Below are 12,728 nucleotides of genomic sequence, written 5' to 3' on the forward strand. Positions count from 1 at the left end.
GGAGGAGTAGGAGGTGGGGTTCTTGTGTATTTTTAAATGGGTCTTTGGCGCTTTATGTTGACCAATGGTATGGCGGTATTGGGTCGGTGTCGGTTGGTGGGTGTGGAAGAGATTGTATCCAAAGTGGGCTAGTTGTCAGCTATTCTGGCACGACACTACAGTCTACCCTGATTCCCACCCGTATGTCAAGTCGCCGCGAAGAGAAATTCCGCCTTCATGAGATCACATTTTTTTACTAAAGAATAGAATCGGCAAAGGATTGGTTCACATGGCTGAGCATTGCCACAGTTTATTTTGATGTAAGGATATTTTAAATGTTTTACTGCTTAATCCCATGGGCATGGCGGAGGAAGAGATCTACCCGTGCCCTTTTGAAATCCTTTAACTTGTTTGTAGTTTAGAAACGAAGATGCACGCATTTATGCAAAGCAAGTTTTTGATTAAAAGTTTTTTTTTGTCGAAATAATTCTGAACCTTCAAACTACTGATTCACGTCGTGGCGGTGTGAAAGTGAAATTGCACACTTGAGTGTTTGGAGAAAATTCGACACATTTATTTTCTCTGTTGCAACAATTTAATGGCGTGGATTCGGCTGAATTCTCCTTGCCCCAGACTTGGCAGTTTGATATTCAGTAGTGAAACCTGCTTTATTGTAATTTGCAACACTAATTGTTTAAAAATTGTTTAAATGTCTTTCGGTCATTAATACTCCTCATTTGGATAGATTTAAGGGATTACATACTTCAACTCAACCCCAGAGTTAAATATGAGCATTACTTGTGGAGGTTTTTTTTTGAAAAAGTCTCCAGATTTGTTCTGAAAACATAATTGAAGGGTTGTTGAAACGAGGAACTGCGGATGCTGGTTTACAAAAAAAATAAGAGACAAAGTGCTGGAGTAACACAGTATGTCAGGCAGCAACTCTGGAAAATGTGGATAGGTGAAGTTGTGGATCGGGACTTTTCAGACCAGATTGAAGGCTTGAACTGCACATTCCTTCTTGTGAGTGTTATTGGTGTTATCGAGACTAATCTCAAGAATCAACAAATGTAAATTGACACAATAGTCAATTGTTAAATGTAAGGTTCAGTTTGGTGACTGGTTGACCAGTTAAGCAAGTACTTTGATTCTGTCTTCACTAAGGAAGATACAAACAATCTCACAGGACCAAGGATCTAGTGTGCTGGAGGAACTCAAGGTAATACACATTAGTCAGGAAATGGTGTTTGGTAAACTGTTGGGACTGAAGGCAGATAAATCCCTGGGACCTGATGGAGCCAGAGTACTCAAGGAGGTGGATCTAGAAATTGTTCGTGATCATTTTCCAATGTTCTATAGATTGGATCAGTCCCTGTGGACTGGAGGATAGCTAATGTAACCCCACTTTTTAAGAACAGAGGGAAAGAGAAAATGGGAAATTATAGACCAGTTAGCCTTACATCGGTAGTGGTGAAGATGCTCGAGTCGAATATTAAGGATGTACTGAATACAATATGTTTTTACTAACAATTAATAAATATTTGGGCTTTTTGAACTGTTTGGAAATTGCCCATCATAAATGAAAATTCCAGGTTAAATATGTCTGGGAAAAATAAGATTTAATTCCTCGAATGTGTCCCTTTAAAATCGCAGCGTTCAAATGTACAATTTAACATTAATTAGCATACTTTTGAGAAAATAAATCATGAAATAACATAGAACAGCGTAGGTACAGGGTTTTTGGCCACTGTATGTCCCAACAATGATGTCAATTTAAATGAATGGCATCTGAAAGCATGCCATCATATTCTTCCATATCCTGCCTGTTCATTTGTATGCTGAAATGCCTCTTCAATGTTGCTTTCTTATCTGCTTCCATCATCCCCCTCCTGGCAGCATGTTTCAGTACTTCCCCTTCTGTGTATAAAGCAAAACAAATTTGTGTGGCAAATCCCCTTCAAACATTCCCACCTTATCCATTCACCTTAAATCTTTGCCCTTTGATATTTGTCATTTCCACCCTGGGGAATCTATCTACCCTATCAATGTCTCTGGTAATTGTATATGCTTCTTTCAGGATGCCCCTTGGCCTCCAGCTCTGCATAATATGCAATTCAAACTAATATTCATATGCAGTACTAATATTCTCCAACCCAGCCAAAATCCCGGTAACAGTGGTATTAAAGGATGGTTCTGATTGTAGAGGTAGGGTGCATTTCAGGGGCCCTCTCCTAAGTCTCCACATCTTTGCTATAATGCGGCCAATAGAATTGCATACAAGGGGGCTGAACCAAAATTTTATACACCTGCAATAGGATTTCCCGAATGTTGTACTCAAAACTGTTTTAGTTGTCTCTTTAAAAAAGCCTTTGGTTTATTCATTTTCTTGCTTTGTACTTTTGCTTTAAAAGGAGCGTTTCTCCAGGAAAACCTATTCTTTGGGGACAGAAAGTAATTATTATGAGAGGCCACCTCTATCTTCTGAAGAAGGGGCAGAAGCAATCACTCAGCGACCAGGTAATCTTTAATCACACTTAAATTGCATTTGTTTTTTTTTCCAGCAATTCAGTAATTTGACACTTATTTTGAGACTTCTGAATCATTGAAGGGTTTTGGATTTGCAATTGATCAGGAGGTCTTTGGTAGTCATAGTGCTAGGGTAACTTTGTGGGTCAGGCAGCATTTCTGGAGAAAAGGGATTAGTGTGAAGAAGGTTCCTTTTTCTTCAGAGCTACCTGACATGCTGAATTGTTCTAGCACTTGGTATCTGTCCTTGTTTCTCCAGGAGGCCTTTAGTGTTTGGTGAACCCACCGATGTGGAAAACGTCCTCCATCGTAAAAGAAAATAGTGCAGATGCTGAAAATCTACAATCCGCGCTCTTCTGAAGTCCAGACACCGGGCATTCACGTCTGATGATACAGTGGCCTACAAGAAGTCCAGATACGACCTTGGTAAGACCATCAAAAAGGCCAAAAGGGACTTCTGCTCTAAACTGGAGGATGATACAGATGTTTGCCAACTGTGGCGGGGCCTGAATGCAATCACCTCCTACAAGGCGAAACCAGGAGGCAGCTCGAATGTCGGCGAAACATCACTCTCTGACGAGCTCAATGCGTTTTATGCACGCTTTGATAGGGAGAATACTGATGTGCCTTCTTGAGCCCCCATTCGCTGTGATGGTATTTCAGTCTCAGTCACAGAGGCCGATGTCAGGAAATCCTTCAGAGGGGTGAACCCTCGAAAAGTGCCTGGACCTGATGGTATATCCGGGCGTGTTTTGAACACCTGTGCGGACCAACTGGCTGGAGTTTTTACGGACATTTTCAACCTCTCATTTCTGAGGTCTGAGGTCCCCACCTGCTTTAAAAGGGCATCAATTATACTAGTGCCCAAGAAGAGTAAGGTGACGCGCCTCAATGACTATCGACCAGTGGCACTAACGCCTGTGGAGATGAATTGCTTTGAGAGGTTGATCATGGAGCAAATCAACTCCTACCTCGACAAAAACCTGGACCCACTGCAGTTCACTCACCGCCACAACAGATCAATGGTGGATGCGATCTCGCTGGCCTTCCTAATCGGCCACCATTCAGCTCTGGACCACTTGGACAACAAAAACTCGTATATCAGACTGTTATTCATTGATTACAGCTCGGCATTTAACACAATCATCCCCTCCAAGCTGGTTACCAAACTCGCAGAACTGGGTCTCTGCGCGTCCCTCTGCAATTGGATCCTCACATTCCTCATTCACAGACACAGTCTGCTCATATTGGTGGAAAAGTGTCGGCCTCGATAACAATCAGCACGGGAGGACCTCAAGGCTGCGTGCACAGCCCCCTGCTGTACTCACTCTATACTCATGATTGTGTAGCCGGTCGCAGTGCGAACTCCATCATCTATAAGATCCCCCTAAATCTTCTAAATTCTAGCGAGTACAAGCTGAGTCTATCAGGTCTTTCTTCATATGAAAGTCCTGACATCCCAGGAATCAATTTGGTGAACCTTCTCTGTACTCCCTCTGTGACAAGAATGTCTTTCCTCAGATTAGGAGACCAAAACTGTATGCAATACTCCAGGTGTGGTCTCACCAAGACCCTGTACAACTGCAGTAGAACCTCCCTGCTCCTATACTCAAATCCTTTTGCTATGAATGCTAACATACCATTCGCTTTCTTCACTGCCTGCTGCACCTGCATGCCTACTTTCAATGACTGGTGTACCATGACACCCAGGTCTTGTTGCATCTCCCCTTTTCCTAATCGGCCACCATTCAGATAATAGTCTACTTTTCCTGGTTTTGCCACCAAAGTGGATAACCTCACATTTATCCACATTATACTGCATCTGCCATGCATTTGCCCACTCACCCAGCCTATCTAAGTCACCTTGCAGCCTCCTAGCATCCTCCTCACAGCTAACACTGCCCCCCCAGCTTTGTGTCATCCGCAAACTTGGAGATGTTGCATTCAATTCCCTCGTCCAAATCATTAATATATATTGTAAATAGCTGGGGTCCCAGCACCGAGCCTTGCGGTACCCCACTAGTCACTGCCTGCCATTCTGAAAAGGACCCGTTTACTCCTACTCTTTGCTTCCTGTCTGCCAGCCAGTTCCCTATCCACATCAATACTGAACCCCCCAGTACCGTGTGCTTTAAGCTTGAACTTGAAACTAGAAAATGCTAGAAATATTTAACAAGTTGGGCAGCATCTATGGGGTAGCACTTCAGGTGAAAGACTTTTCATCAGAGATGAAACAAAAATAAAGAATGGTATATTCAGCAGGTTAGACTTGCCTGACCTGCTGAATATTTCCAGCCATTTCTATTTTTTTAATTGTGTATATATTCAATTATGGCGTTCTGCCATCAAAAACATTCTCCACACACACACCTACCACAGTGCGGACTGCGACACAGACCACTCCTTGGTGTGATGCAAGATCATGCTGCAACTAAAGAGGTTTTACTGTACCAAGAAGCAGGGTAACCCCCGCATCGATGTCGGCAAGATGCCCCGTCCAGACCTCGTGCAACAGTTTGCAGACGCTTTTGAGAGAGAACTTGGCACCTCATGTTGTCCCGCAGAATTTTCCACTTCTGCGGGACACCATGCAGCCTTAGTTAGCTTTGGGAAGAAGACCTCGAAGACACACGACTGATTTGAGGACAAGTTGACCGAGATGACTCCCGTCATCGAAGCCAAGCGCGCCGCCCTAGCCGAGTACAAGTGGTCGGCTAACGAGAAGAACCTGCAGATCCTCAGGACTGCCAGGAAAAAGATTCAGCAGACTGCCAGGCATTGCACCAATGACTACTGGACACTGCTCAGTGAGGACATCCAGACGGCCGCCATAACAGGGAACATCAGGGAAATGTACAATGGCATTTATAAGGCACAAGGAGCAGTCCAGAGCAAGACGGCCCCCCTCAATACCACCACTGGGGATGTAATCACAGATGAATGCCAACAGATGAAAAGAGGAGTGGAACACTGACCTCTACTCGAGAAAGAACAATGTCCTCCCCTCAGCCCTCGATGCCATCGAGTGCCTGCCGACCATGGATGAGTTAGACTCGGAGCCGAAGGTAGAAGAGCTCAGCAAGAGTTGCAGAGGGAGTGGTCTCTGGAAGACCAAAAAGGGGTTATGATGGGAAGTCTTGAAGTATCAAAGTTGTGAGGTCATGTTGCGGCTAAATTAAACGTTAGCTACAATATGTTTGGCCTACTATTTACAGTTCAGGTCACCACACAACAGGAAGGCTTTGGAGATGGTGCAGAAAAGGTTAACCAGGATATTGTCTGGATTGGAGAATATTAATTATAAGGAGTGTTTGGACAAATACAAAGGGTAGGTAGTTATCTTGCTCCCATGGTTGAAATGTCAAACACTAGAAAGCATAGATTTAAGTGAGAGGGGAATGTTTAAGAGAGATTTGTAAGGCAAGGTTTTTTTCACGCAGGGGTGTGTGTCTGGAACACATTGCCAGGTTGGTAGAAGTGAAAAAAGTTACTTGTATAACAACTAAACAGGTTCGCTTCTTAATAAACAGACACCACACAAACTGTTTGGTAGACCAGTTCAAAACGTTACTTATTATCGGCCAATGGAAGGGAGCGAGAATTCCAGCTAAGTGACCAATGTAGACACTCGACTGCCCTCGGTCCACTTCTCTGAACAACAGATACACAGTCTTGAATTATTGTTGCATATAGCTGAAACGATCTGTCATACAGTGGTCTTCCGATGGCTGGGGCGGAGGCTAATGCATCTTTTAAGGCTATAAAGGCCTCAGTCTGGTTTTCATCGAGGGAAAAATGTCGTGCGGCATTTGCAGACGCCAGTGGTGATAGATGCTTCGTATAAAGTACAACATTGGGAATCCACAGACGGCAAAAGTTCACTAACCCCAAGAAGGCTCTCATTTGTTTGGGGGTTTCTAGTTTTAGGTATCGAACAATAGGGTCCACTCTTGCTGGAGTAAGTGCTCTTTCAGTGGCACTGATCATAACTCCAAGGGAGTCTCAGGGATCACATACCCCCAAGCATGTAAGGCTTCTAACAACTTTGCAGTGTCAATAATGTTGCTGGCCTCATCAGAGCTGGCCAGAAGTAAATCATCAACATACTGAATTACAATGGAGCCTTGTGGGAGGGTTAATGTCTAACTGGTCTGCTAGTACTTGGGAAAACATAGTGGGCGAATGTACAAAACCTTGTGGCAGGCGTGTCCATGTATATTGTTGTCCTTCGTATGTAAAGGCAAAAAGGTATTGGCAATCGGGATGCAGTGGGACTGAAAAGAATGCATGTTGTGGGTCAATAACTGTGAAGATTGTCGCAGAGGCGGGAACCTGGCTCAGGATAGTTGCGGGGTTCGGTACGATGGCGTGCATAGGCATAACGATCATATTAATTGCACGGAGGTCTTGTACTAGCCTCCACTCTGAGCGTCCAGGCTTGGGTACCGGGAAGATTGGGGTGTTACATGGTGAGTGACACTGCACCAATATACCCTGGTGTAAAAGAGACTGCACCAGCTGTTGTATTCCTGCCACTGCTTCTGGTTTTAAAGGATATAGGGGAACTGCAGGGAGGCAGACATCCGGCTTAAGCGTGATCATTACGGGTACACAATAAGTCAGTCCTACCTGATGCGGTGATGTCGCCCAAATCTGATGTTTGTCCATGTCGTTTGCAGTTGGCTGATGGCGTCTGATAACTCCTTCAACGATCTGTTTCTCTTGCTAATATTCCAACGTTCCCTGAGAAAAATATTGCTCACCCAGTATGTTACTTGCTTGGTTGCATAATTCGCAGGTGAGGTACCCCAGCTCTTTTGCTGAGTGGTCTGCCCTCACTGAGGTGGTTACATGAGGTGCCACTAGAGAAGCATTCTGTTTCCACAACTTTTCCTCCACTTGCACGATCAAGGCAGTGCCAGGTTCGCCTGACACTGTTCCTATCAAGCGGACCCTAGTCGCTTCCCCTATCAGTGAACTAAAGTAATCTTCCATTTCGGGATTGCAACCCGTAGGATCATAACATAAGGTCACATGTGGATCGGGTGTATTTCCAAAGACTGGTGCTGACAAAAGATCAATAGCCCACCATTGAGGTGTTGGGAAGTGTAAAGTGTGCATCATCTTCTGGGTCTGGAGGTGAATTCCCTCGTCAGTGCAGATAATTCCCGCTTTTAATCCTATCAATAGGTCTGCCTGCGAGGTTGCAGCCAAGAAATGGTGTAACGGAAAAAGGGAGGGTACATTGTTCCTGTCCATAGGTTACAGTCAGAGGCTGAGTTAGTGGGTAACACCGTACTTTCCCGTCCAATCCTGATAATCGTGTTACATGGTCTGACATGGGAACTCCAAGCTCTGCAAGCTCCTGATTCACGGTAGATGAGGTTGCTCCTGTATCAATCAAAAACGGAACTCTGGTGTCCCCCAGCATCATGTTTACTATGGGTTCTTCATCGGGGTTGGCGATTAATGGGAATAGATGCTGTTCAGGGAAGTGGGTGGGTCATTGGGAAAACGGGTTGTTGGTAGAGTACGGAGTCTGTCTTCCCCGTACTTCCCCGGAGTCACCAGAGGGACATTCCTCTTTCCAATGCCCTCTTCCCCCACACTGAAAACAGCTTCCTCCAGTTCCCCTCTCACCAGGTGATCTTCCCTGCCCTGGGTGGTTTTGATTTTGTCTTCCCTGGAATTCTTCCCATCGTGGTCTATCCCATTGTGCTCTGGGTGGAAAACCCCTTCCTCTACCAGGGCGCATCCCGTTCCCAGATCTCATAGCCACAGCCTGGTAGGATTCCTCAGCTGCTGGATCCAACATATAATATTCTGTTTTTATTCTGGGTGCACTGGTGGCAGCCGTGTTTCCAGCACCGTCAGCCCAAAAAGCAGCTACTGCACGTCTCATCTGGGTTATGTCGTTGTCTGACCAGTTTAAATCTGTTTTAATCATTGACTGTACTTTAAGAGGGAGACAACTCATTAACATAGCATTAAAAGCTAGGGACCTAGTGCCCGCATTGTATACAGAGTCTCCTGCATAGGTCCCATAGATACTAGTGAAACGATCCAGATACGACTGGGGGGTCTTCCTTTGGACCGGGCTTACAATCGAGGACCACCGACATGTTAATTGGCTTCTTCAAACATTCAAACAGACTGGTCATCATAAAATCTACACAAACTGTCTCGTCTGCATGCGCCTGCACGGCTTTTAGTGTCTGCCACGTCTGATGTTTCATAACATCCTTCCACTTCTGTTGTTTGGCCGCTGACAAAAGTGACAAGGTCATGGACCAAATATCACGGTCCGTAGCCTGATAATATTCTACCGTACTGCGGAGGTATTCTACAAATTCCTGCGGGGTCTTATGGTGGTCTGGGGCTTTATCCCGTATCCTACATTGCTCGTGTGGTCTCCACGGTGCGTATATTTGCATGATATCGGCCTGATTGGCGTCTCCTGCCCTAGGGTTTGGCACCGCTATCATAGGGAGGTTCTGTGCAGTCCTTCTAGGGTTTGTTTTTACTCGCTCCCCAATTGATCCCACCGTATTAATCGCTTCATCTTGGACACTTTCCGTCAGCTCACTCACTTCCTTTAGTATTGCACCGTAGCTTTGTAAGGTCGGAACTTCGGGATATATGGATATTACTGACGGAGCTGCCAAAGGTAAGGATGCCATTGTTACTGGTAGGACGTAGGGAGGTGGACGTCTCCCAGGATTATCTCCTCGTCTTCACTACCAAACGGTCGTCGTGCCAGACATGAAGTCTCCTCCAGAGGATTTACCAGTACTGGGTTTATTTTTACTAACCATCACCTGTTTTTCACCTCCTGCCTGTCTCTTAATTATTTTCTCTTGTTCCTCCGCCCACTGGCATTCTAGTTGCAATACTTTCCATCCTTTCATAGTGCTATCCTTATTTCGTAACTCCTATCCCTTGTTTACATGCAGTATCCATCCAACTTCGATCTCTACTCTCCACATGCTTCTTCTCTGCTTCTGCTTTCCACGTTTTAATTCCCTTCTTCCATTTATTTCCTGCCTTCCTTTCCCATATCAACATCTCTGCTTTTTTAATTGTCTTGACATTCCATGTGCCCCCTACTGGCCAGGCTTCATCTCCCAACCGTTTGGTCAACTTGTAACTTAACATTCTAAATGTATTATTATACTTAGGATTCAAATAACACATATGTTGGACGGGGGTTCCCCCCTCGCTGTTATCCAGAGCATTCCCCATAGATAGATAGAGAGAACGAGAAAGCAGACTTCTTAATTCCGAATCATTCCAAATATATCAACCAGGCCGACACGCTAAATGAGACCCCAGTTTCTCAATTTGGCTGACTTTTTAATTCCGAATTGTTCCAAATATATCAACCAGGCCGACTCGCTACTCGAGACCTCAGTTTCTCAATTTGGCTGACTTTTTAACTCTTTAATATACGACCCAAGTGTCTCAACGAGGTCGACTCGCTAACTGAGACCCCCGTTTCTCAACCTGGCAGACTTCTTATCCCTTAAAATAAGCCCCAGGTGTCTCAACGAAGCAGACCCGCTAACCGGGACCCCCGTTTCACAACCTGGCAGACTTCTTATCCCTTAAAATAAGCCCCAGGTGTCTCAACGAAGCAGACCCGCTAACCGGGACCCCCGTTTCTCAACCTGGCAGACTTCTTAATTCTTTAATATACAACGCCACTTATTTCTCAATCCGACAACTCTGGATGTCTCAATAAGCCAGACGCACACCTCAACCCCCGTATCTCAACCCGACAAATCACGGATGTCTCAACGAGGCCGAGGAGCCCTTAGTAGAGAGAGAGAGAAAAAGAGATAGACAGAGAGAAAAAGAGAAAACGCTCAAGTCCTTCTTAAAAATATACACAATTCCTTCTTAAAAATACGTACACAATTCTGTCTTAAAAATACATACACAATCCCTTAAAAAAAAAACCATATAAAGCCCAACTGGTCTTACCTTCGTCTGTTTCTAAGAACCTCGGCAGGGAACCAATTCAATGTCTGATGAAGGATCACAGATGTTCCCGGGAGTTTATAGGGAGTTGATCTTACAAGGGGGCCGATAGAGCTCAGTTATCTACCGTCCAATCCCGGCAACCTCTGCAACTTCTTGCACAGTCAGCTGTTGATGTGGTCCCAGCGAGGCCTGCCAAAAAAAACGCCAATGAAAAAGTAACTTTTATAACAACTAAACAGGTTCGCTTCAGACACCACACAAACTGTTTGCTAGACCAGTTCAAAACTTTACTTATTATCGGCCGATGGAAGGGAGCGATAATTCCGGCTAAGTGACCAATGTAGACACTCGACTGTCCTCGGTCCACTTCTCTGAACAACAGAATTACGTTGCATTAAATAGGGTTTTTTTGTCGCCTTAGCATATTCCACAGACATTAGTCATGGTCAGAGGTACAGGAAGGTTTCCACAGAATGCATCACATCAAAGGCATTTTGTTTACATGGTACAAGATATACTAAAAACATTGGCCATTTGGCTTAGGTCATTTTATCTTCAAAGAGATCACCCTAGCTCTTTCGCTGCTTCCTCTCTGTCACTTGGTCCCTCATAAACATTGGCCATTTGGTTTACGGCATCTTATCTTTCTACTTCCCTGGTTCCTCTCTCGTCACTTCGTCCCTCATAAACCTTGGCGTGATCTTTGATTCCACCCTCACCCTCACCTCACATCCGCCATGTCATTAAAACCTCCTTCTTTCATCTCCGCGACATCGCCAAATTCAGACCCTCCTCACACCGCCCGCTGCTGAAAGACTCATCCATGCCTTCATCTCCTCCCAACTGGACTATTGCAACTCACTTCTCCTTGGCATCAGCTCCACCTACATCAACCGACTCCAACTGGTCCAGAACGCAGCCGCCCGACTCATCACCCACACCAAATCCTGGCATCACATCACTCCAGTCTTCAAACAACTTCACTGGCTTCCCATCTCCCACCGGATCACTTACAAAATCCTGATCCTCACCTACAAAGCCCTCCACCATCTGGCCCCCCACATATCTCACTGACCTCCTCTCCCCCTACCAACCCTCACGGTCCCCTCAGATCCACATCAGCCGGTCTCCTCTCCATCCACAAGTCTAACCTCCGCAGTTTAGGGGACAGAGCCTTCTCCAGGGCAGCTCCCAGGCTCTGGAACTCCCTCCCCCAACTGATCCGCAGTTCCGTGTCCCTCACCATCTTCCAGTCCCGCCTCAAGACCCATCTCTTCACCTCTGCCTATCCTTAGCCCCACGTCCCCTTCCCTTTTCATCTGTGCATTAATTGCCTTATTATTGTGTTTTGTATTGAATTCTGTCTTTACTTTGTGTACTAGTCATGTCTCTACAGTTATTTCATTCCCCTTACATGTTTTTTCTCTACCTGCAAAATTTTTGTACGGTGTCTTTCAGACTCTTGAAAGGCGCCCATAAATAAAATGTATTATTATTATTATTATTATTATAAACATTGGCCATTTGGTTTACGGCATCTTACTTCAAAGAGATGACTAGCGGTTTCTCTCTTCCTTTCTCGCCTCCTCCCCCATAAACATTGGCCATTTGGTTTACGGCATCTTACTTCAAAGATATGACCAGCTGTTTCTCTCTTCCTCTCTGTCACCCCCTCACTTGGGAGACAATGTTATGGTATTTATTATCTCACACACCGCAACCTGAGGCAAGCCTAATTTGACACTAAATATAAGCTGTAAGCTAGCCCAGAAACCTATTTTAATATTTTCTTATTTTTGTAACTTTATTCGGCTTCATCAGAAGTAGCTACGAAATAAATGTTTGAGAAACATTTAGACACATGAACAGACTGGGATAGAGGGATATAGAACAAGTGCAGGCGGATGGGATTAGTTCGATAGGCATCATGGTCATTGTAGTCATGGTGGGACAATGGACATTTTCCTGTGCTGTGCTGTGCAGTTCTATGTTCTGTATTAATAATTTGCCCAACAAGAACAAAAAAGAGGAGATTTAACAGGTCTTATTGATCTTATTTCCTTTCGAGATCAAAAAACAAATCGGCACTGAAAATAAATGTTGTTTGTAAATCGAAGGAAAATTAGGAAAAGCTTTTGCCTGTGAGATTGGAAGGAATTTAGCACTCCTGAAAAAGCTGGTTGAGATGCAAATCTTCCTTTTAAAAAAGTGTGCATGCAGTTAAAGTTGTGATCTGCAGT

The 12,728-nt window shown here is 44.7% G+C and overlaps 1 protein-coding gene across 3 annotated transcripts in view; it reads left to right on the plus strand.

Annotated features, from left to right (window-relative positions):
- The window catches only part of LOC129711092 (zinc finger CCHC domain-containing protein 2-like), a 76,235-nt gene that overhangs the window by 1,725 nt on the left and 61,782 nt on the right, over positions 1–12,728 (plus strand). For all 3 annotated transcript variants that reach the window (XM_055658501.1, XM_055658483.1, XM_055658492.1), the window contains exon 2: positions 2,391–2,496. In XM_055658501.1, coding sequence (XP_055514476.1) covers positions 2,391–2,496 — 106 coding nt within the window. The remainder of the gene's footprint in view (positions 1–2,390; positions 2,497–12,728) is intronic.

The sequence above is a fragment of the Leucoraja erinacea genome, chromosome 2, assembly GCF_028641065.1.
Source record: "Leucoraja erinacea ecotype New England chromosome 2, Leri_hhj_1, whole genome shotgun sequence".
Taxonomy (NCBI): Eukaryota; Metazoa; Chordata; class Chondrichthyes; order Rajiformes; family Rajidae; genus Leucoraja; species Leucoraja erinaceus.